General features: G+C 50.3%; 1 protein-coding gene across 1 annotated transcript; it reads right to left on the reverse strand.

The window, feature by feature from the left end:
- Nucleotides 1–3,761: 3,761 nt before the first annotated feature.
- Nucleotides 3,762–9,811, reverse strand: wnt11 (wingless-type MMTV integration site family, member 11). Its single transcript, XM_068744802.1, has 5 exons — nucleotides 9,729–9,811; nucleotides 8,015–8,259; nucleotides 6,431–6,708; nucleotides 6,046–6,338; nucleotides 3,762–3,936 (listed from the first exon to the last, which is right to left on the reverse strand). Exons 1-5 carry the CDS (start codon nucleotides 9,809–9,811, stop codon nucleotides 3,762–3,764), a joined length of 1,074 nt encoding a protein of 357 aa, XP_068600903.1.
- Between the last annotated feature and the right edge of the window lie 13,850 nt (nucleotides 9,812–23,661).

Genomic DNA, 23,661 nt, shown 5'->3' on the forward strand with positions numbered 1-23,661 from the left:
AAGATCATTTTTTTTAAATATCTACCGTAGTTCAGATCCTGTTTTAAGGGTCCAACAGTGTTTGTTAAAAAAATGGTTAAATTGTAGTTACGCATGCGTCAACTTTGGTTTCAAGTTTATTTCTTTAATATCTAATTTCACATGGGTGAGTCCCAAATGAAGAATGCTGTGTCCCCTCCCTCTACAAATAACGGAATTATTTAAAATATGGGTAGAAATATTTCTTACGCTTTGTAAGCGTCCAAATATTCAATTTCATATTTACAAGCTGAGAAGAAAACAAGGGGAAAATAAAAATGTAATTAAATTAAAACATTCCCGATTCTTCCACGTTTGATATTTCTTTCCTGACCCCAATCCTCCATTTGTCTGCAAAGATTCAGGGGATTAAAGCAAATAGATTTTGGGGAGCTCTGCCGGCAAACAAACAAACAAACAAACAAGCAAATATCAAAACAAAGCAGCTCATGTTTGATGGTATGGTATAATAAATATTTTTTTTACAATTATACAATTGGAAATTTAACGTTTGTAACTTAAATAAATACTAAATACTGTTATTTAACAGCATGTTAAGGAGTAGTTACATTTATTTTACATTACATTTATTTACATTTACGCTGTGTTACGGTTACAACTGGCCCTTTGAGGGCCGCCGTAACGCTGATGTGGCCCCCGCCCCCCGGAGAAAGCGAGTTTAGAAGATAAACGACACCCTCAGTGAAATATTACACTTTATGTCAGTCGACTCCGACTAAACGCTGCAAACACTTTACCTGCCGTTGTGTGGTTTGCTGTCTCCAAGCAACACACCTGAGGACACACACACACCCCTCCACACACACACACACACACGCACGCACGCACACACACACACACACACACCAAAACAAAAATGCCCTTTTAACAACACATGCTGCTGTGTTCCTGTTTAAAGGCGGTTGTGTGTGTGTGGGGGGGGGGGGGGTCCACAAAAGTCCTTTTACAGTACGGGTCAGTTCATCTGAAAGCCTTCACAACTCCAGCCAAATTCTTTCCCCCCCAGGCTGCACAAAGCCAATTGGGATCATTTTGTCCAGGCTGACGTTCACCCTGATATTTTTGCTGCTCTGCATTAAAGGCCTCTTTCCCCCGTCTCTTAGCCTCTTTCCCTCGTCTCTTAGCGGCGACTCCCACCGATGAAGCGCCGCGCCGACCACCGGCGGACGCTGAAGATGCTCGCCCACAGGAAGCGCCGCTGGGATCAGTTCCCGTTGTTTATGTCATCTTTGAAGACACAGAGGTCTTTGGCCATCCGGACGAGGGTTCGCTCTCGAGCCCGTTTTCGCCTGATCCCAACCGATATTCAAGCTCAACGCCGTCAGCCTTTTTGCACCTTTTTGATTTATAGATGGAAGAAATGGAAGAATGCAGGGAATTCTAAGGGGAGCAACACACTCGTATTGTTAGCACCTTCCCTGAAGTGTTGTTTTATTGTGTGGATCACGTCCAAGTGGGACATCTGAGAAGGGTTAGAGTCAGACGGAGGGCAGGCGAATAGCTGCGCGTCTTAATGATAACAAGGGTCCGAGGGTCAAGGGTTCCAGACTGAAGCGGACGTTTCTCCGTGATCTCGGTGTGTGACGACGAGTTTAGCAACACAACAACAAGTTTGTTCTTTTTCATGGATTCCATGGCCAAAATGACAGAAAATGAAAATGGAGGCTGAGAAAAGTGGCGTTCTGCAAGTTTTAGCATCAGCTGAGTCCTTATTGTCAGCACCGACTCAAGAGTGGAAACATTCCAGACACACAAAATGCACTTACAAACACACACACTTGCACCGTGAGTTTGGCGTCCTCGGTCAGGTGTCTTCGTCCCGGATGGGTCGACCTCTGGCTGAGTCACCTGCAGGTGACGACGGCGTGGAAGTCCTCAGTCAGCAGATGAGGATAACACACACACACTTGAGGCTGTCGACAGACGAGCCTGTTCACCTGCAGATCCCCCCCCCCCCCCGACCGCAGAGCCCTGCTCCCATCCTCACCTCCCTGTTTTTAGACTTTCATACGAATCAAATCTTTATATAAATTTGTGTGAGACCTCTAAGAGTTCATTGTCCAGTCGCTCGCCTTCGTTGGAGCGTTAGAGGTTTGTGTATTCAGGGTCTTGGCTTTGGATCTGGAGCCACATTTCCCCTCCTGACCCGAAATAGACGAACCTAATCGACTCTTTCCAACTTGTGTTTGAATCAAAAAAAATGAAGCCAATCATTAAACGGCCGCTAAACGCCAACCGGCCGGCGATAATGTTCCCTCAGCCTCGGTCTTCCAGACTGCACGGAGTAGTTTTGGCAGCTTCCGTGTCCGTCCACGGGATGGTGGGGGGGGGGGGGTCAAGGATTGTTCCAGCCTGAGCGATGTGTCATGTGAGCGCCCCAGCATGTGTCCTGCGTCCTCCACGGCTATTCCTGTCAACTCAGAATCATGAGAACCACTTTAACCAGCGCGGGGCCCCTCGTCTGGACGCGGTGTGGTCCCGCTCCAAATAAATTGCATTTCTTGTTTTTTTATTTGGTGTTTGTCCATCGGGGGGTCCGACTCGCAGACAGATGAGCTGCTGAGTGTTAAAGCTGTGTTAAGAGTGACAACAACAAAACAAATCTTTTTGTAACGGCGTTTGTGAGGCGTTGGAATGTCCACACAAACACTTTCCCAGGGTTTGGGTAATTCGGAGAGCGATCCCAGTAGGCTTTCAGGTCGAACCCCGCAGCTCATTACTGACTGTGCCGAGCTGATTTACAATCACACTGGGACAAAAGTTGTGCTAAAGTGTCCTTTTATAAGACATGAATTGCAGGAAATGCTGCTTAGTTTTACAATAATTAGTCTTTGGGGTTATAGATTTGTCTTGAAAAATATTTCCAGTAAAGGTGCAGTTCACAGAAAAATAGAATCTCAGTAAAGATGATGGTGAGAATCATTTTGTTATTTTATAAATACTTCTTTCTTTATTTCAGTATACAAAATAACAGTATGTACATCCACACAAAAGTGGTCGGCAAAATCCACGAGTTCAGACTCTAAACCGCACGCCGGACATAAAGAGGATGACGCACCCTTTAAAGTCCGTCATGCTCTTCTCTCAATCCACAGGGATGCAGGCAACGCAAAGATCCACACGAGAGTCTGAGGCGCCGTCCGCGAATACGCTCCATGATCGGAAAGCACTTTAAATTCCCTTTGTCTTCCATTCTCCTCTATTGTCCATCGCTGCAGAGGAAGAACGATTGAAAAGTACCTTTCAAAAGTACCGCATGGGTCAGAGCCCTCTGATCGCCGTGGAAACACAAGGCATTCCCTCTCCTCCAGCATAAAATCCAATAGTATTTCTTTTCTTTTTTTTTTTTTACTAGAAATATAATAAAATAGACTTTCAATGTCCCCTTTAGGGGGGCTTTATAATCATTAACAAGACAAAGGAGACGCCCAGGGAGGACGGCGGTCTTCACGTAAAAACTGGTCCCCAAACACACCCGGATTTGTGACGGCAAAAGCGAAAAGCTCATCAGCCCGATTGGGCCGTTTGGAGATGGGATACAAAAATGGTGCTGACGCATGAACAGACCATTTCTCCTTGAGATACACATGCTAAAGCTTAAGACCAACGTAAGCCTTCTCGGTATTGTGTTGCTTCGGTTAATCTGTGGCCTCTGGTGGGCCGGGTGGGAGCAGGGGGGGGGGGGCGGGAGTGTGTGTGTGTGGGGGGGGGGGGCTGCAGCCTCATTTGCAGACGTATCGTTCCACGATCCGCTCGCACTTCTTGCAGGTCACGTAGCAGCACCAGTGGTACTTGCAGTGGCAGCGCTCCACCAGCTTCTCGGTGTAAGGGTTGTAGCCGCGGCCGCAGCACATCAGGTCGCAGCTGTCGCTGCCGGCGGACGTTTTGTTGCACTGCCTGTGGAAGAGAACAGAACACATCGATATGATGTTTGGAGCGGGGAAGGTTCCAGCTCGACTCCCTGCCTCAGACATTTAGAGCTGTGCTCGGAATCCTTCTACGCAATCCTGTGGGAAGAGCGTCCCGACTGGTGCGCCTTCACCTCTCAGGCCGGCCGTCTCCCAAACACTTCCTCCTTTCTTTTTTTTTCCCTTTTTGTTCGTCTTCGGGCAGCAGGCGCTCAGACTCTTGTTTGAGAAGCCTGAGGCGTCCTGAATGAGGAGAAAATAGCCCCGCCGTAAATCACACAGCGGTGCCCTCTCTTTCTTCAGCTTGCCCTCCCCATATAATTGCATTGTTTTATGACGGCAGAGCGTTAATGACCGGCATGCTGAAGGAGACACGGAGCTGATGGCTGCTGTGGGAGTGGAGGAGGAGGAGGGACAACACTCATTGAGAGTATAAGACAGGTTTATGGCATCGCTGGGAGTCGGGAAATGGCTCAAAGCCCCCACACAGTTATGTTTTGTCAGGAGTGAGATCTCATTATATGAGGACGGCGCTGCACGTTTTCACATCTGCTGGTTTAAACGCAGTAACGTAATTTAAGACTAAATCACGAGCTTATTTGGTGTGTCTTTTCACTTTGCGCTTTGTCGTCAGACGCCATGTTTATTCCATTAGGGACGACGCCCAACGTGGTCCCGCCCCGGCCCAGACGCGCTCTCTCGTTAGCCGCCTCGTCTCAGGCTCATGAACGGGTCAGCGCCGACATTGCAGACGGGACGGGTCATTCCAGGAGGGAGAACTGTCAAACCTGACCTCAGACAGCCACAAGTTCGCACCAACAGAAGAACGAAAAGGAGCACGGCCATCTGGGCTATCAGGGGGACGCGTGGGACGCGTGGACCCAGCGAGTGTCCCTGACAGGAAGCATGTCTCCTGGTTATCTGCAGGGCGCTTTATGACTGAGGCTCACACGTATGACAGTCACATGACACGTGGCGTGTACACTACCTGACATCATGCACCGTTCAGGGCGGCTCGCTCGCCTGTAATCACCGGCTGTTGGCGCCGCAGCTTGATAGCACGCCCAAATCACTGCATTCATTCATACTGGAGGGGCATTCAGTAGAGCAAATACCCCCCATCAGGAGCCAACAGCCCCTCTTGATTAAATTAAACCCATCTCCAAACTACGATTATTAAACCAGCCATTTCAAGAGTCGCTTCCTTGGTGCACGAACTTCGCTTCATCAAACACCATAGTTTAGCAGAATAAAAGAGAAATGCTGAAAAGCCCCCCCAAAGCTCGAGGACCAGCCCCTTTTGCAGTTCTACTGCAAAATGCAATGTTTCATTCTGTCATTTAATGAATCCAAAACTTCTTTGGGTTCTTCCCGATAATTTCCTTCCAGCAGTTTTCATGCAAACCTGCTTGCAGATGCAGAAACAATCCTGCTCACCCGGGTGAAAACGTTGCCTCCGGGGCAGAGGCAATAAACCGGGGGGGTATGCATGGCCGGTGCTGTGAAACCACATGCGCTTCACATTAGCGGCGAAACATTCACCTCCTGTGTCATGTAATACAAAACTACTCAATAAGCCTGCGATAGGATCTTCCATTTTCTGCAACATATTTGTGGGAAAACTGGGAAATTCAATAAGCTCCCACGATAGCGCTGCTCGTTTGTCTGGTTGCCGCTTCGACAGAGCGCAGCCTGAGTTAAACCCTCGTACAAATGGGCTCCTTCCTGCCAGCAGACGCCGTCCAAGCCAAAAACGCTGGCGCTCGATAAGTAAACCTTTATCTCTGGAGGACCTCGAGCTATTTCCTCGTTTGTGTGGGGCTCTCCAATCAATATCAGCTGGAGTGCACTCAGCCCTAAGAATAACGGCTCTCGTCGGCGTGGCAGATAGCGGGACAAGGGCTCCAGTCACGGCGGCCTTTTCAGCAGCACATGCTCAGACGGGACGCAGACAGAGCGCTCTCACGGCCCGCTGGCTGTTATCGTCCGGCTTGGGAACCAAACGGTCCCACCAGGCATGAAGGCACTCCATCACAGTCCTGCTATTAAATCCACAACCAAAGCCCCCCCCCCCGTCTTTGTGGCGTGGCGCTCTCACCTGTCCTGCGTGCCAACAGAGCCCTGCTTCTCGTTCTTGGTGCAGAAGTCCGGGGAGCTCTGCAGGTAGACCAGCTCGTTCTCCCTCACCGGCCGGATGTCGATGTCTTTGGGCACCAGCTGCTTCCGCGTCCCCATTGGCCGGTGCACCACTTTGGTGGCGGACAGGTACTTGGTCTTCAGGTCCATGGCGATCTCCCTCAGGTCTTGCAGGCCTTTCCAGCAGGTCCTTATGGAGCAGGATCCGGACACGCCGTGGCATTTACACTTCATCACTAACGCCTCTCTCAACGCCTGCGCACGGGAACAACACGGCGTTCAGACGCTGCTGCTCATCCTTCAGGGTCGAATCTTTTCCTTTTTGCCCTGGTTGCCTTATTGCTCACCTGTCTCCCGACCTCGCTGTTGTGCAGGTGCATCAGTTTGTTGGCGTGGGAGCCCGAGCGCTTCATCTTCATGGGCGCGTCGGAGAACTTGGAGCCCATGATCAAACCGTAGTGCATGTTGTCGGCACAGCCTCCCCAGCGATAGCCAGGCTCCAGGATCTGAGCCGGGATGGGGCCGCAGGAGCAGAGACGGAGGTCTCCGGAGGTGCACGCCCGGGCGATGGTGTGGCTGATGGTCGCCGCGGAGAGGGCGTAGACGAACGCAGCCTCCCTCGTTCCTGTGGAGACAGGATAGCATGTTAGCATTGTCATCTTTGTGGATACGCCTTCAGCATCCATCCATCCATCCATCCATCATCCATCCATCCAACCATGCTTCTTATGGCAAACGGGTGAAAACCAACTGCTACTTGACAACTTAAGACATTTTGATTATTACTTTTAACTCCAAGCAGCATTTTGGCGAATCAAACTGAGATCACAAAACAAAATATCCTGATACTCAAGCACATCAGGATCTGCATTTGTTTCACTATCAGTTCTGTTCTTCATTTATAATCTTTCAGAATGAGATGCAGATTCCTGTCACTATTTCCGAAACGTGACACCATCCGATTAGTCTGACCAGCAGTCGACGAAGGACCAACCATCGGTTGACGACTGTCGGTTGCCCCGCTCGGTCTTATCAGCAATAATTCAAACATGCAATAACATCCTCTTGTCTGGTGCGTGAGAAGTGGATCAGTTATGGATCATTCGATCTTCTCAGATTGTCGCAGTCTGACGGAGGCGTGGCCTAAAGAAAGGAGCGGCCATCTATGGCAAATAAACAGAGCGCTCCTACAGGAAGTTGTCAAAGCACACGTCTGTCGCACGATCAACGAACGAATGTCTCCGATCTCCATGACGAGACTGCAACATCCATCTGTCAAACACGGTGCATCGGCGCTGGCGCTGCCAGGCAGAGTGACGACGGATGTGATTGGTGGTGAGAGACAAACACATCCGTCGCCTCTCTCTACACGCCAAAGGCCGAGGAAAGGGAAGAGATCATGTACGACCGTGGGCTGGAGATCAAAGCCGCCGCCACACAGAGACGAGACAAGCTATTTCCTGTTCGGTGCAGACTCCTTTGCCAAATGAGGGCTAATTCTTCTCTGAGGAGTTCTGCAAGTACCCCCCCCCCCAACCCCCCCACCCCAAACCAGAAACTCTGTGCGCCCGAATCGAACTCCGTTTGGCTGCACAAACATCAGAGCTGGACCAGATAAGGCTGCAGGGTTTAGCAAAGAAACCAAGCCAATCATTTTATCCTACCAAACATGCATGCAGTAATGTGAGCGGGTGGTGTGGGGGGGGGGGGGGGGCATTCTCAAATAACAGCTTCAGCTTCAGTCCTCAGAGAGAGCTCCTCAGGAATGAGTAATGGGACAATTCGGCTGGCAGCAAAATGTGAGATGAGGCAACGTGTCATCGTTAAACCGGAAATGGATTTTGAAAAGGACATCATTCTGTATTAAAGCTCTGGAGTTGTGAGACACACGGACCCGAGCGGTGGCGTTCGGGCCGGCACTATGACCATACCTCGGTCGAGGTCTGGCCGGTACTTTGCGGCGTCGACGGGAACGTCAATGGAGGAGCAGTTCCAGCGCATGTCCGCAAACGTCTTCTGGCACGTCTTCTTGACCTCGCGGGCGGCTTGGACGATCGTCTGCATGAGCTCCAGGTTGCTGCGGCAGAGCTGAGCCTGGGACGACACCAGGCCCGGCAGCAGCTTGCAGTGTTGGGTCTGGTTGATGGGCAACGACGGAGGAGAGTGAGACAGCGCCCTGCAGGGGGGGGGGGGGGGGCAAACAAACATGAGTTACTGGTCAGACTTGAACTCCTAATTGGGTGATGCTTTAATGAGATTTGACATGATCTCATTGGTGGCAGCCATAGCTAAGGCGCCGTGCTAGCGCTTTGGGCTTTTGGTGCAGACACATTTCAACCCTTTAAGACCCGCCGGCTTCAAACAAACAGAACGATCTGAACAGACGATGCGTCAGGCGGCAAAATATGTTGGCGTGGTTAAAAAAAACCCATCTTATCACATGAAAGTCCTGAAGGGGAATCTGCTGCAGACTGACATAAAATAAAAGCGACGCATTCTTGGCACTCGGGCTTCCTTTTGTTGAAGCACAGAAGAGGCTTCGAGATATGCCAAGAAATATAAAAACCCCCTCTGGATTGTGATCCGCGGCCCGGCGGGACGCTGCAGCGAGCCCTGGATGCTGGCGCGTCCCGCCGCAGGATGCAGGATCCCCCCCCCGAGGCCTCGGTCTGACACACAGCGTCTTATTTACAGACCATCAGAGGGGGCACGCGTTTGATTTGAACAGTTTGGGTTTATTGAGCATTGATTTGATGGAGGAACCACAGGCGGAGCAGGTTGGCGCTGATCTCTGCTCTTCTGTGTCCAACACTCTGCTGAGCGTTCGTGAGAGCCACGCGGCGCCGCGCGGCCTGCTTCACATTAGGGGCCCAGGGGCCGCCACTCCGTGCCCAATGATGGGCTCGCGGTAACCCGGCACTCGCAGGTGTTTACGGCCGCATCTGTTCTGCATTGCGCCGCCGCGAGGCTGAGATTTAGCACACGCCATCCCGGACCTTCTGGACGCATCTGCTCAAGCCGTCCCGCTGCGATCAATACGAGCAGTCGCTCTGATCAGGAGCCATTCCTCTGTTTTGGTGAGGCCGATGCAGGAACCTGTGACGGTCGGGTGAGTGGGCTCAAAACCCGGAGGAGAAAATAAAAGCTCTTTCTCTGCGCACGGGAATAAAGATCAAAGCCGAGTGTTCTTAGGAACCTCTTTATGGGCACGACAGCGGAGGAAACCTCAAAGGCAAAATATCAATCACAACGTAAAGAAAATGATTGTTTACTTCTCCTAAACGGAGCGAGGAGCAATCCGCACCGGTGTCAACATCGCAAGTTATTTTTAAACCTAATTGCAGAGGCAGCGTCATCGCCGGATCTGTCTGCGCCGCCGCAACGCCCTGCCATCCCCATTTATGTTCTGTTCTCATCTTCTTATTCTACAGCCGGGGGGGTTCTTTTGATCCTAAGATGAAATAAGCGTACGGTCTCCGTTTAAGTTTAAAGTCCTGCGTTTGCAGAAACACACACACAGAGTCTCCTGATCAGGAACAACCTGAGGAATGCTGGGGCCCTTTTCAAAGCTGCCACTCCGTACGGCACGGAGACGCGCGGCCACGTGGTGACGTCAGTCGTTCAGGCTCTCCTGAGGATACTCACAGCCATTTGATGCCAGAGCAGACCTGAGACAGCAGCAGAGCCGTGAGCACACCAAGGGGCAGGGCATGAGAGCTGCTCCTCATGGTTGGACAGTTCGCACAGGACACCAGGACAGCTCGGCTCAGACTCAGGAGTCCCGTCTCATAGCAGGACGACTGCTGCTCTGGAATAAGACAGAAATATAATCAGACATGGGCGGGCCGGAGCAGCGTTCTGGGTGCACTTTAGTCATTGTGTGAGCATTAAACAAAAATACGATTCAATCCAGTGAAAATTAGAGAAATTAGTTTTATTGCGAAACCAATTTACCTGTTTGTGTTTGTCTCTTTTTTTTAGCGAGGCACCAACAGATTATAACCGCTGATACTTGTCACTTTTTTTTGTAGATTTTTTCATTTATTTTATATTTCAACATGTGATTTGGAGCATTTTTAACATTTTCAGAAAAGAATTCATGTTTTTTTTTTTTTCAGGAATGTTTAGGACTTTGTAAATTAGGAGTGTGCAGCTTCAAACAAATATCTAGGTGAACCAGATATAAAAAGCTGTTACAAATCCAGTCGTGACAGTTTCAGGGCCATGATTTTAATTTTGGACAAACTTTGACTGAATTAGATCTGTTCCCTTGATGCACGTCATTCCAGTTTTAGGTATCATCAGCAATCTCAAATTAAAAAAAGAGCACGTTAGAATAATAACTGAAAGGAGATCAGCTGATGTGCTCTGCAGGCAGGCAGATCAGGAACAAATAAAAGGCCTGTATCTGCGCTCAGCCGAGTTTAAAGTTTATTCTGCAGCTTTTGGTTATTCAGCGCACAAAGGAAAGTCATGAGGCCCCCGTGGGGCGTTTGTTGGGCCGGTGCTGCTCGGATCTCAGCGAGGACCAAACATCACGAGGCTTCCAGACCAGGAGAATCTATTTCCCATGACCCAGCTGGCTTTATTCTCGACGGGTCGATCAGCCCTGCAGGACAGGGCGGATCAATAGAAGACTTTATCTGATGTCGCTCCGAGCTGATCGAGCCTTTGAAGGCAGCAGGTAGAGCAGAAGGAGCCGCGTCGCTCACAGTTTCAATGAGCCACAAACGATTTCTAAAAGGCTGTGATCATTACGCGTTGGCATGACGACGTCACCAGCCCGTCCATGAAAAATAAAAACATAAAAAAAGTACTTCCAGAGGCTCTTTCTGCTTCTAAATCGCTGCTTCAAGTGGATTCGCAGTTTAAATTTACGTTTGCCCAAAGTGGGCTAAATGGCAGCTCGTGTTTCCCCCCGTGGGGTTAAAGCTGATAGCCTCACACCATCCGACGCGCGTCTCTCATCACGCGGAGATAAACCGGGCGAGGCGCACCGAGCGGAGCGGGAACCGGATCTCCCAGCCATCATCTGGGATCTGTTGCCTGATTAGGGGGAGATTAACGAACAAGGTCGGACCAGGATATGTTCTAAATCTACCCCCCCTTGTTGCTGCAGTTTGACATTCTTCTCACACGTTTTCCATAAGAAAACATTTTAAAGGCAGGTGATGCTCTTTTTTTTTTTTTTACATGAAGTTTAAAACAGCTGTAAAGCATTTGTCACCCAAAAAACTCTAATCGTCCAAACTGAAATGTATTCCGTGTTCGGGATCCCTGACTTTAAACGTATTTATCGCGCGTAAAGACGCACGAAACGCAGCATGCGGAACGTTTTTTTTTTTTTTTCCACTCCTTTCTCCTCACCTCGGCGCTCAGCTTCCAAAGTGGCTCGGAAAAGTACAACCAGAAAGTGAAGTCAACCCTCGGCAGGTCGGAATATCCTTCTTTACGCGCGCGTAAAATCCAGCGCGGGGTGGCAAAGGCGCTCCGGACAGGTACGCATGGTGCGAGGCAGAGCGGCGTCTGTGGTGCGTACGGGCTACGGGGCAGGGAGGGCTGTCTGAGTGCGTGTGCGTGTGAGTGTGCGTGTGCGTGGGGGCAGACCCAGCGCTGAAGTGCCCCTGCCCCTGCGCTCATCTCGCTGCTGATGTCAGAGCAGCATTAGCATAAGAAAGCAGGCTGCGCCGGGGCAGAACCGCGCAGGAGCTCCTCGGACGCGCAGGAATGCAAACCGGATAAATAGAGCAGAAAATACGGCGGAGTAATCACATCATAATCCCGCGGGGTGGATGAGGCGAATCACTGCGCGCTTGTGATGATGAATAAATAATCTGGTGACTTTATTTTAATGGAATTTTTATAGCCTCTCTGGCCTTTCTGCTGTTAAAGTTTCCTAAAGTTCCCAAAGGAGTCTCGGGAGTGGATTTATCAGTATGTTTAATCCCAGTAGATTAAATGTTATAGATTAAGAGGGAAGAAAAATAACTGCTGCCTGTAAAGATGTTAGATTACAGCAGCTTTTTATTACGCCTCTCTTCACAACAGCGTTCCTAAAACACTGGAGAAATAAAAGTTTATATTTAGAAAAAAACAGCGTTCATTTCAAGCACTCGGTTTACTATGGTATTACTGTAGTACAGAGCAATACAGAGATACTTATTTAATGTACAGTACGTGAAATTATTGCTCCACTGATTTGTTAATTGATTTGTCAACAATGAAAACAACAATTCCGAATGGATTTCCGTGAACCTCAGGAGGAGGATTAGTGTCAGTCCGGAACAGACCCTGATCCTGGTTCAGATCCAGACTAAAGGGCGGATCCTGGATCATCATTCTACGGGAACGTTTCCATGTCTCATGAGTTCAGTCCAAATCCACATCGGCGGTTCACATTAAGACGTCGTTACGTGAATCTTTTTTTATTCTTCTTCTTTTTTGCACTCGGACCTAAAACATGTGGCGTTAGGTGAACATCTAACAAACAACACGTGTCCCTGAAGCTCTCTGAATAAATGTCTGTAAACGTTACTCGGAGCTCTTCTGTGATTTCTAGAACACTCAACCCGCTGTAAGCCATACGCCGCCAGGCATCGCCGTGACAACCTGCTGCAGCCCCGCCCTCCCAGCATTGACCTCTGGGCCAGGCCTTCACCTCGCCACTGGTGCAGCTCGAACACGGCCGACCCGGCGGATCAGGTGACCTCCGGAGCCGGCACGTTTTTTACAGACCTCAACGATCCCACTTCCTCTGGGAACCGCCCAGATCCGGTGTCTGTTTAAATCTACTGTCAAACAGGGTGCCGAGCAAAACGTGTGGGAAGCCTGTGTGTATACTATTTACAGCCGGGGGGGGGCGTGGATCCGGTTCCAGAGAGGCTCGACGCGTCTCACATGGGGGTCGGCTGGGAATGGCACCGGGTGGAAGTGGGACGGGTCCGGCAGGACCAGGCAGAGGAACCTTTCCGCCTCCTGAAGAAGGAGGCGGAAAGGTTCCTTGTGAGGGAGGTAGATGGGGGGGAGGGGGGGGGGGGGTCACTGGAGGTCAGGAGAATGAAGTCACTCAGAACAGAACCAGAGATGAGTTATGGTAGATATTCCTCTCCTGCAATCAGAACCAGCTTTGCAGAGATATTGTTATACGTTGTCCTTTTTTGACCGTCCAAATAATCTTTTTCACATGTTGGAACTGTTTGGAAATAAAGAAATAGCATTTATTGCCTTTTTACAACACAATCATTTAATCCAGATGCAGTTTGGGCATGTAAGGGAGTATAATCAGGAAATGTGACAGGCCGCTTCAGACTGTTGGATATCAGAGTGAGCCCAGAATGTAAGGGGGGGGGGGCTGAAGGTGAGGTGCTTTAATGCCCCCCTTGGAAACTGCCCCCATGTCAGGATACCCTTGAATCTGGATTCCAAAGAGCAATGAAAAGAACCAGAAATAAAACATTGAAGTTTTTTTTTTTAAGGATCTTAATTGTTCTAACTGTTTTAAGATGACATAAAATAAATAATAATGCAGATATTGTCAACATGGTGCAGTTTTAATGCCAAACCCTCAAACACAATCGGGAGGATTCTCACGAGCTCTTAAATCCATCGCCTGTTCCTTTTTAGATTGTAACGATGAACTCACGAGTTTGTCCTCCTCGCCGAACTGAAGCCGTTTGACCTCAGAGGATTCCCCAATCGGGTCTAAACTAACTAAAGCCGGGCCTTTATGTTGTTTCTTCGTAAGCAGCACAGCAGCCGCTCCATCCTGCTGCATTGGGTTTTATTTACGGGGACAAAAACTGTCCAATCAGAGCCGCGGATGGACGCCGACAGCTTCGGACCGACCACGTGAAAATCCCATCACCCTCCGGGGTCCCTCTGGGGTCCATCCGGGGTCCCTCCGGGGTCCCTCCGGGGTCCCTCCGGGGTCCCTCCTGTGAGGTGGGGGTCACCACAGAAACAACAAGCGTCTGAGCGGACACACCTCTTTGGACGCCATTTGTTTATAACCTCTGTCTTGTGTCGGCAGAGCTCTTTCAAGTGACAGATGGGTGCTACTTTTGAACACATCATGTGGTCCTCCTGGGGGGGGGTCCCAGGTGTCACTGAGGGAGGGGGCTTCCAGGAGATTCCTATAACAAAAAGGAAGCATTTATTTTCAGTATGATGTCTTTTCTATAATAATCATTTATTCGTTTCAGATCTACGTTTGTGGGGGTCTCGGGGGCCGTGACATTTAAAACTAGGAAGCAGCGTTACTGCTGTGCCCGGTTTAAACTAGTAATCTTTATATTTTTAATTATAATCTGAATCTGCATAGCAACTAGTGACGCAGTTATGTAATGTATTTGTCTCTAGAATATAAAATATAAGTCTCTCATTGTTCTGGTTGTTTCTGAATCCGGCTCTGGTTTGCGTTGCGTGTAACAGAACAGCCGACGCGCGCGCGCGCGCAGCGCGTGACGGTCCTGTCATCCCAGCAGAGCGTCACAGGTTCGAGTCGAATCAGCTTCAGCGAAGCCAAACACACTCTGAGGTGGAACCTCCAGCCAGAGCAGATGAATCATCGCATTCCTCTCCTCCTGCGAGGTGTGTGTGTGTGCGTGCGTGTGTGTGCGTGCGTGCGTGTGTCGCCTTAACACAAACCACAGCTTCTAAACTGGAATTGAGAAAATCAAGACGTTCATTGATGATTTCATCAGGTTAATTAAACATGATTGTTTTGACTAACCCCGAATGGAAGAGTGGAAACTTTCCTCTCGTCCAGGTGACGTCATACTTTGAATCCTGGCTGTGAATCGGATTTCTTGTATTTATCATCCAGAGCGCAGCTGCAGGATTTGTCTCATGACGTCATCACCCCAGCCTGTTTGCGCTGAATTTAAACAGAACCCGTTTAAAAATGAACACGTGACTTTTCCTTTAACAAGTTTTCCCTATTTGTTTTATTTACCATTCCTCAAAGCGCCGACATTGTCTTACCGACTTACAGGCCCTTCATCGCTGAAGAGGTGTTGATGAAGAGGAGCAACGGGTGGAGGGGGGGGGGGGGGTGACTTCAGCAGAGGCCATTCATCTCTGGTAAACATAAAGCCGAGGAGGACGGGAAGCAGCAGGTACTTCCGGTTCTGGTGAAGTTGGACCCCTTCGATTTTGATCCTGATCAATCAAACTGAATTATCTGCCCTCTGATTGGACCATCTTCACTGACAATCCTTTAGATTGCATCCGCTCAAACTTTACAATCTAAGTAAAGAGAACAATCAACATGTTTGACGTCCTGATCAATTAAACCGAGAATTTTTTTGTTGGTGGCATTTGTGACGTATGGACGTCACGTGACTCCGGAGCGCCACGGGTCCCAACATCAGGGAACCTGGTGCAGCGGTCAGCGGTGGCAATACCTTGTATTGCTTCAAAAAGTCACTAAAAAGGAAAAGTGCACCAAGCAGGGTTATCAGTGAAGACAAGCCATCATCATCGTCATCATCATCATCATCATCGTCATCATCTATCTAATGCTAAGAGCAGAAACCTTTAAAGTGGAAACGGGTCTTTAATTTGAATTTTAAATGGTAAACCTGAACTTTCCTGTCAATCACGATGAGAATGATTTTCAGATGTTCCATAAAAAAATTCATCGGATCATAATTCCTGCACGAAGTTCTGGATTCTGAACCAACGCAGCTCCTCGACCAAAGATACAGACCCAGTCCAAAGAAAAGTCCACTCCTAAAGGTTTCTATTCCAGATTGGAATTCATAGGAAATAATTGACAGCCCAGAGCGGAGCCACAGAACACACTAGAGATGACACATTAACCAAAGCACAATGGCAGGAATGCAGAGATTTGCATGGGGGGGGGGGGGGCATCCAGAGAGGCTGCAAGGTGAAGCCAGAGTCAAACATTCACCATCTAGAGATGCTTTTACGTGACCTTGATGACCCCATAAACCCACAGCCTCGCTGGCCGGTGAACAGCACAAGCCACAAGGCGTTTGTCCATCACGGCCTGCAGGCTGGACAAGCCATTTCCAGTCACTAATCATTAACTCTTTGTAAATCCGGTCATCTCTGGAGCTCAACAGTCATATTTCCATACTTGGGACACGAACCCAGAGTTACTAAACAAACCTTTCGTTAAACACGAATATCATCTATTCAATTCTTCCGGTCAGGTCCTCTGAAGGTGAATCCCAGCCTCACTGCGACCTCTTGTGGCCCATTGGAGACATGACCAAAATAATCCTACAGTTTGGGACTCAGAAATAAAAAGCAGGCATCTCTTTTCAGCTTTTTATTACTTTTTTTGACAAATATATATCAAGGATTCCCTATAAAGGAAAACACTCTTTCAAAGATACGTTTACAGCAAAAACTCATTCCTGCAAAGAGGCAGGAAGCATGAGAAACCATCAGAAGACAGGATGGATCTAAACATTTCTATTTGTGCCCAGGAAAGCTAAGGGTGCATTTTCACAATGAGAATTCATTCATGACAGCTGAATTGAGGTCAGTCGACGCCAATGGGACATTATTCATCGCCTCTATTATTGTGAATTCCTAGGTTGTTGGGTTTTTTTTTGTTTTTTTTTTTGCATCAAGGCACACAAGCTTTGATAACCAGACGGAGCATTCTTTTTTTTTTGTTTGTTTCTGCCAAGATGCTGGTCCCATTGGGTCGTTCAACTGTACAAACTACAAAATAAAATAAGAACCATATCATTGGATTTAGTTCGCAGGGTAACAAAGGAAAACTTCAACAACTTATATCAATAATGTACACAGAACTATTGAGTTGGGGCCCTCGGTTGGGCTTGAGATGCCGATTCTGAATCACGATGGAGGCGACCATCCTTTCCTCAAACGTGCTTGTCCTGACAGAAAATGTTCGGACTCTCACAGGGGATGCAGCTCGGCGAGGGACCGTCCGTCCTGCCGCATGAACTCCTGCAAGCTTCGTTTTCCCTGCTTGAAGCTGCTCTCCCTCCTTGAAAACGGCAAAATGACCAGAAGTCTGAGGAGAGTCTCGACGTTGCTGAAGCTGCGTATCTGCGAGGTCTTGAGCGTGTCGAGGACCGTCATCGGGAGATAGGAGAAATGGTTCGATCCCATGCCGGGCTCGAACCATTTCTCCTTCCACGACTTCATCTCGGTGTAAAGAGAACCCAGGTCGGGCAGGTCCTCCTTGTACAGGCGGAAGACGAGACCGCTCAGAACGCTGGTTTCCACTTTGGACATTGCGAAAGGCACAATCTCCAGACACCTCAAGGTATCCAGCACCTTTTCCGTGAAGAGGTCGTCAATTTCGGAAATCGAGTGCGCCACGACTCGCGCGCTGATCGATTCTTTGTAGAACTCACTCAGCGGTTCCCGAAGCACCGGATGCAGCATGGTCACACGGAGCCTGGAAGCCAGCGCCACGGCTTCTTCAAACCACGCCTTGTGATGGGCGTCGACGTCGCTCTTCAGGCTATCGAGAGCCGCCCTCAAATCCGGCAAAATATTCACAGCGTGCAACATGGCTACGGGTTTGCCCTGCAGAGACTGACTCAGTTTCTGAGTCACGGCGAGGACGTTCTTTTGCACCACCGCCGACAAGATGAACTCAAAGTTCCTGACGGCGTCAAAGAAGTGCGACGCTCGCCGCCGGTCCGAGGAGCCCGCCTCCCCTTTGAACTCGTTCAAACAGAGCACGACGGCTTCTAAGAGCTCTAAAATCACCCCGTGCATGTCGTGACTCTTCTGCCAGTTCCTGACCAGCTTGTCCCTCAGCTCGCTGCCCTTTGCCTCGTCGTGCCGGAACACGCGGATGATCACGTCTTCCAGTTTGCTCTGCCGCGCCGAGTCCCCCGTGATCCAGCGCAACACTTCGTCTATGAGGACCGTTCCGGCGGCTACTTCTTCAACGGGGGACGATCTCGCCAGCCACACATTCAGAGACAAAGCCGAGCTGACCGTTCTGATGGCTTGTGGGTATTTCTTAGCGACGGCTAAGCTCACAGCCCTCATCTGAGCCCCTACTTCACCGACACTCAACAAAGACTGTCCCCTACAGTACTCCATGTTGAGCCCCCACTTCTCAGACAACGCCATTTCAATGGCGTCTGCAAGGACAACCGGGTCTTCGCCAAAGGGGATAAAAGCCAACGTTTCTTCACACTGGACGTCCTCTTTGCTCAAGTACCTGATGCACAGCGGCACGTAGAGCTCGGCGCCGATCTTGACAGCTTGCTCAGTTATGATTGTGAAGAACTGAGAGTCCCAGAGTTCCTTGAGGATTTCTTCCCGGAGCTGCGGCTCATAGAAAGACACTGCTTTTCTCAGCCCCTGATTGACGTCAACCGGCGGCTTCGCCTCCTCAACCGGCGGCATCGCCTCCTCACCCGGCGGCATCGCCTCCTCACCCGGCGGCTCCGCCTTCTCACCCGGCGGCTCCGCCTCCTCACCCGGCGGCTCCGCCTCGTCAACCGGCGGCTCCGCCTCGTCAACCGGCGGCATCGCCTCGTCAACCGGCGGCTCCGCCTCCTCAACCGGCGGCTCCGCCTCCTCAACCGGCGGCTCCGCCTCCTCAACCGGCGGCTCCGCCTCGTCGCCCGCCGGCTCCCCCTCGTCGACCGCCGGCTCCGCCTCGTCATCCGCCGGTTTCTCTGCGACAGCATCTGATTCTGCCGGTGCTGCCGGGTTCACTTCAAGAACAAAAGCAAAAAAAAGTTCAATCATACATTGGCACGCCATCACGCCCCGACTGGTTTGTTCAGTGGTCAGCACCGAAGAAGGGTCTCGATGGCAGAAGTATTCTCCGCCCTCTACGCAACACAGGCTCAAACGCGGTGCTTCTCTCACCCGGGTACCATAAATGCACTCACCACTGTCCAGCTTTAGTCTCTGTAGCACCTCCATCACCTACAGGAAGGCAACACCGGTTAGAAAATACACTCATTTTCTTTTGTTGCATGCGACGACGACTCCACAGAGAAAATCAGAAAATCAATCTTTACCAAGGAAAGGAAGCGACTGCTCTCCGGATCCAGCTCGACACACTTCTGGACGACCTCCGGCAGCCTCTGCAGCGTCGCGCCGTGAGACAGGAGGACCACGCGGTCCAATAGGCTGCCTTCGCATACAGTGTTTTTTAACAGGTCCCGCGTGGAATTCAGCGTGGACTTCATCAGGTCACACTCCATGCTGACACTTGGCAAGACGGCTACTTGCCTCAGCAGCAAGGTTACAGTTGGGTGGTTCGTGGACTCGGGGTGGGCTAGGGTTTCAGCGATGGAGGTCGGGGGGGTCACGTCTTGGTATTTCTCTCTCCACACAGAAGCCCAGGCGCCGATGTCTCGTTCTGCTGCTTCCGGCTCCGGGAGCCCCGTCAGGTAGAGGCTGAACGGCTTGTCGGTAGACTCCGACAGCATGGGGTTGCAGGAGGGCAGCAAGGAGAGAACCGATAAGGCCTTCAAGTGGCCGTCCGAGAAGCTGAACTTCATCTCGTCGGCGAGACTTCTGAGGAGGGGAACGCTCAGGCTCTCTCTGTAATAAATCTCTGGGGATTCGGAACTGCTAGCTTCCTCCGAGAAGCACACCTGTTCGGGAGCCACTTTGGTTGCCAACTGGAACGCCTGCTCAAACCACGAGGAGTGCGCAGCGGCGACATTCTCCAGCATTTTGTCGAGGGTCGAGATGATGGAGGGGATTTTCTCCGCTTCGCAGAGAATGTCAGCGGGGTTTCCGCAGCGGAAGACCGTGCTGCAGTTACGGAGCGGCGCGCAAGCGTTCTTTAAAATCACAAGGGTGACAATGAAATCCACTTTTCTCAGCGCGCTGGAAAGAACCTGCGCGTGCACCGCCTGCGAACCGACGGCGCTAGAGCTAACAGAGTCCAAGCAGCCGAGAACTCCCTCTAAAGTGTCCACGAGGATGTCAAAGAAGTCTTCCCTCTTCTTCCACCTTGAGCAGCACGTTTCGGGCATCTCTTCCAATGCCTCCGCCGGCATGTTCAGGAGCCCATCACCCGCCCGCGCCAACTGCTCCTCCAGACGAGGAGATTCGTCGAAGAACAGCAGCAGATCTTCCGTGATAGCCAGCATTTTTGCTACCGAGGGACAAGGTACACTTCTCGCCAGCCAATGGGCGAGACCGCAGGACTCGCTGGGCGTCTGGACGGCGAGTGGATAGGCCTCGAGGAAATCCAAAGACAACTTCTTCAGGCTTCGACAGCCCGAGCCCAGGTGCATGAAAGCTTGCCCACGACACTGAGACATCGGCAAAGCCCAGCTTTCAGTGAGAACCTTCGCAAGCTTATTGGCTTGCGTATCAACATGGCCGTTTTCTTCAAAGGGTAAGAAACCCATGAGCTCCACTTTCGGCGCAGACCCTCCAACGTACCTGACAAAAACGGGCAGATACGTCTTCTCGACAATGTCCACGGGTCTGTCTATGATGAGGGAGAAGAACGGCGACAGGTGGATTTCCTTTAGCACTACGTCTCTGATTCCCTGGATGAGGAGGACCGTGGCGTCGTCATCGCCCGTACAGGCGGCGCTCCTGCTCGGACTTCCAAACCAGTGGCACAAGGACAGCTCCTGGACGAACTGTGCTCGGTCCTCCTCCGACAGCTCAGAGAAGCTGCTGTTCTTCTTGCCCAGGAGTGCGGCCACTCTGAATACCGTTGCCAAGCTCTGGCGATTGTCTCCCGAGTGTCCATTCTCATCCACCGGTTTCACGTCTAGGTCCTCGATCTTGCCAGGAGATTGTTGAATGTTAAGATCTTCAATTTCCTCTTTGACAGAATCGACTAAACAGGGTTATGGGTGAAAAAACAACATGATGGTTATGAGTGATAGTCGAATTATGGCTTACAAATCGAATGTGAAAGAAACAAAAGTGAATGTTTGAAACATCTATTAAATCCTGTCGAACTAAAGAGAACAAAGCGCAGCGTAAAGATGCATTTTCAGTGCGTTCTTTGTTGTGCGACCGCACATTCTAAAACGTTAGGATTGTCCCACTCGGCAAGTCGATCAAACCTTTACTGGTCCGCTGTAAATTTAAATACCGGTAAGGAACATCCTCCCTGAAAATACCCAATGCAAAAGTCGCAAAATATTTTTTTTTACTTCAAAATCTTTGTTGCATGACCCATTACCAAATGGGTTTGTCTTTACACAATAAAGAAAGTTAAATAATCTGAGATGTCTTCAACTGAATATACATTGAAGAAAAAAACAGACTAATTTAACACTGTACCCATGTTTAAATGTCCCTAAAGTGTGCTTGTCTGTTGTACCCTGTTAAGCTTTATCTCTCACATTTTTTTGTTTTGTTTTCTGTCTTGTTTTACTCTTCATTTTGTTAGTTCTGTGATAAAAAACATGCATAGACGGCTTTTTAAAATGTTCCTTCCTTTCCATGTTTTTATGAATGTCTGCGTTGAAAGCCCATCTATGGACAAGTGTTGCGAATTAGCTTTAGCTATAAGCTCTATAATGCAAACATCGGATACCTGTGTTACATGTGTCTGTTTTGTATTTGTCCATATTCAAATAAACCGGAAATAAATAAATAAGCATTCTAATTTTAAATTTACAATGTGCCCCAACATTTATGGGAACAACCGCTTTCGTAGAAAAGTCACTCCCATATTGTAGATGTGATAATGAACACTTCTCAACGACCATACCTTCCATGTTGTTCTCGGAGTTCTTGGTGAAACTTTTGGATTCCTTGTCCTGCAAATAAAGTTAAAGTTAAAAAACAACGACTTTGACATTCATAGAATACGACGCAGAGAACGAAATTTGGATTTCAGAATTGACCACGGTGGCTCACGTACCAGACAGATTCCCTCCAAGGCTTGTGGGGTCACCTTCAGACACTGGGTCACCATGCGGTCCAGGTCCCGGTTGAAGTCCGTGCTCACCTGCAGCATGGCCAGGCACGGCGACCTGTCGCAGGGGTTCGTGTTCCGCAAGTATTCTTGGAACTTCTTGTGGCGCATCACAACGCCACAGTCCTCCAGCGCCGTGCTGGGCAGCACGGACATGATCCTCAGCAGGGCGTTGATGTTTCCGAAGTACTGCATGAGCGGCAGACGCAGCGTGTGGAATATGGTGCTCGGTATGGTCACGGACGCCACTTTGGTCTTCCACGTCACTCGCCAGCAGCACAGCTCGGTGAAGAAGTTGTCGGCGTCGGGAAGGTCGCTGCTGTAGAGGGGAAGCTTCGACTTCAGGCTCTCGAACATGTAGCTCACCGTGACCGAGCACGGGACCAGCGACAGGAAGTTGAGCGCTTCTTTGTGGTCCTCGGAGAAATGATCCTTGACGGCGGCGATGAGGTTATCGACCAGAGGCACGCTTAAACTGTCTTTGTAAAAACTGACCGGCTTGATCATCCCGTCTCTTGGCAAAGAGCTTTCGGGGAGTTCGACCTGCACCCTCAGGCTCTGCGCTACGGCGCAGGCCTCGTCGAACCAGTTCTGGTGGAACACCTTCATGTTGGTTTTGACTCTGTTCAGCGTGGCCACAATGCCATTGATCTGGCAGAGCTGCGAGGCGGCGCTGAAGTGGTCCTTCTGAAGACCAGCACTCAGCTCCCTGGTAAAGGACGACGCGTTCTTTAAAGCCACCATCGCGATGATGAAGTCAAACTCCATCACCTTGCGGAGGAGCGCCCCGGCTTGCTCCGACACGAAGGCTTTCCAGCGCTGCGGGTTGTTCTTGAACTTCTCCAGACATTCGACCATGGCCTCCAGCATCTGGACAAACACCTCGTAAGAATCGTGCTTCTCCTGCCACAGGCTGCAGAAGCGCCCCTGCAGCTCCTGGACCTTCTCGTAGCTTTCTCTCAGGCCAATGGCTATTACGTGGTCCAGCTGCCTCTGAAGAGCAGTGCTGGTGCCGAAAAACATCACGACCTCTTCAAATATATCCAGGGCTCTCTTCACGGCGGGTACCGGGACCGATTTCGACCACCAGGTGTTGAAGGAGTAGGAGGAGCAGTGGGTACTTATAGCGAGAGGATACTTCTCCTGGACTTTGCAGGCGAAGGCTTTCAGCTTATAGGAAACGTCGCCGGAGCCGAGATACGCTTGACCCCGGCAGTTATTCAAGTCGAGATGCCACTTCTCCGTCACGATCTCCAGGAGACGCTGCACCATGCTATCGCAATCGAGGTCCGCCTCGAGGAACCCCAGCAGCTCCAACCGCATGACATCGAAACTGTCCACGAACCTCAGGAAGAGAGGAAGATGGTCCCTCTCGCCCAACTTCAGAACGCGATCAATGAACAAAGAGAAAAACGAGTTCCCCACTTCCATGAGGATTCCCTCCCGAACGGCGTTCTCGCACACGGTCAGGACCTCCTTCATCTCGGACTTGGTCACGTACTCGACCTCTCCGTCCTGAGCCGCCGCGTCGCCGTGGCTCCGCCTTTGGCTGCTGTACGCCGCAGTGACCGCCGCCTGCAGAGCGGATTTAAGGGCATCTCGATCCGTCTCGGCGCACTTCATCTCCACGAGTCTTTCCGCGTCCATCTCGAGGTTGAGGCGCTGCAGCTCTTCTTCGGTGTCCTTTTCAGC

The sequence above is a fragment of the Brachionichthys hirsutus genome, chromosome 10, assembly GCF_040956055.1.
Source record: "Brachionichthys hirsutus isolate HB-005 chromosome 10, CSIRO-AGI_Bhir_v1, whole genome shotgun sequence".
In the NCBI taxonomy this organism is placed as follows: domain Eukaryota; kingdom Metazoa; phylum Chordata; class Actinopteri; order Lophiiformes; family Brachionichthyidae; genus Brachionichthys; species Brachionichthys hirsutus.

Excerpts from the sequence above, each read along its gene's own strand:
- wnt11 (XM_068744802.1), bottom strand. The coding sequence starts at position 9,811 with ATGAGGAGCAGCTCTCATGCCCTGCCCCTTGGTGTGCTCACGGCTCTG. Across the intron at positions 6,709-8,014 it reads CCGGCCAGACCTCGACCGAG|GAACGAGGGAGGCTGCGTTC; the intron begins GTATGGTCATAG and ends CTGTCTCCACAG. Across the intron at positions 6,339-6,430 it reads ACAGCGAGGTCGGGAGACAG|GCGTTGAGAGAGGCGTTAGT; the intron begins GTGAGCAATAAG and ends TCCCGTGCGCAG.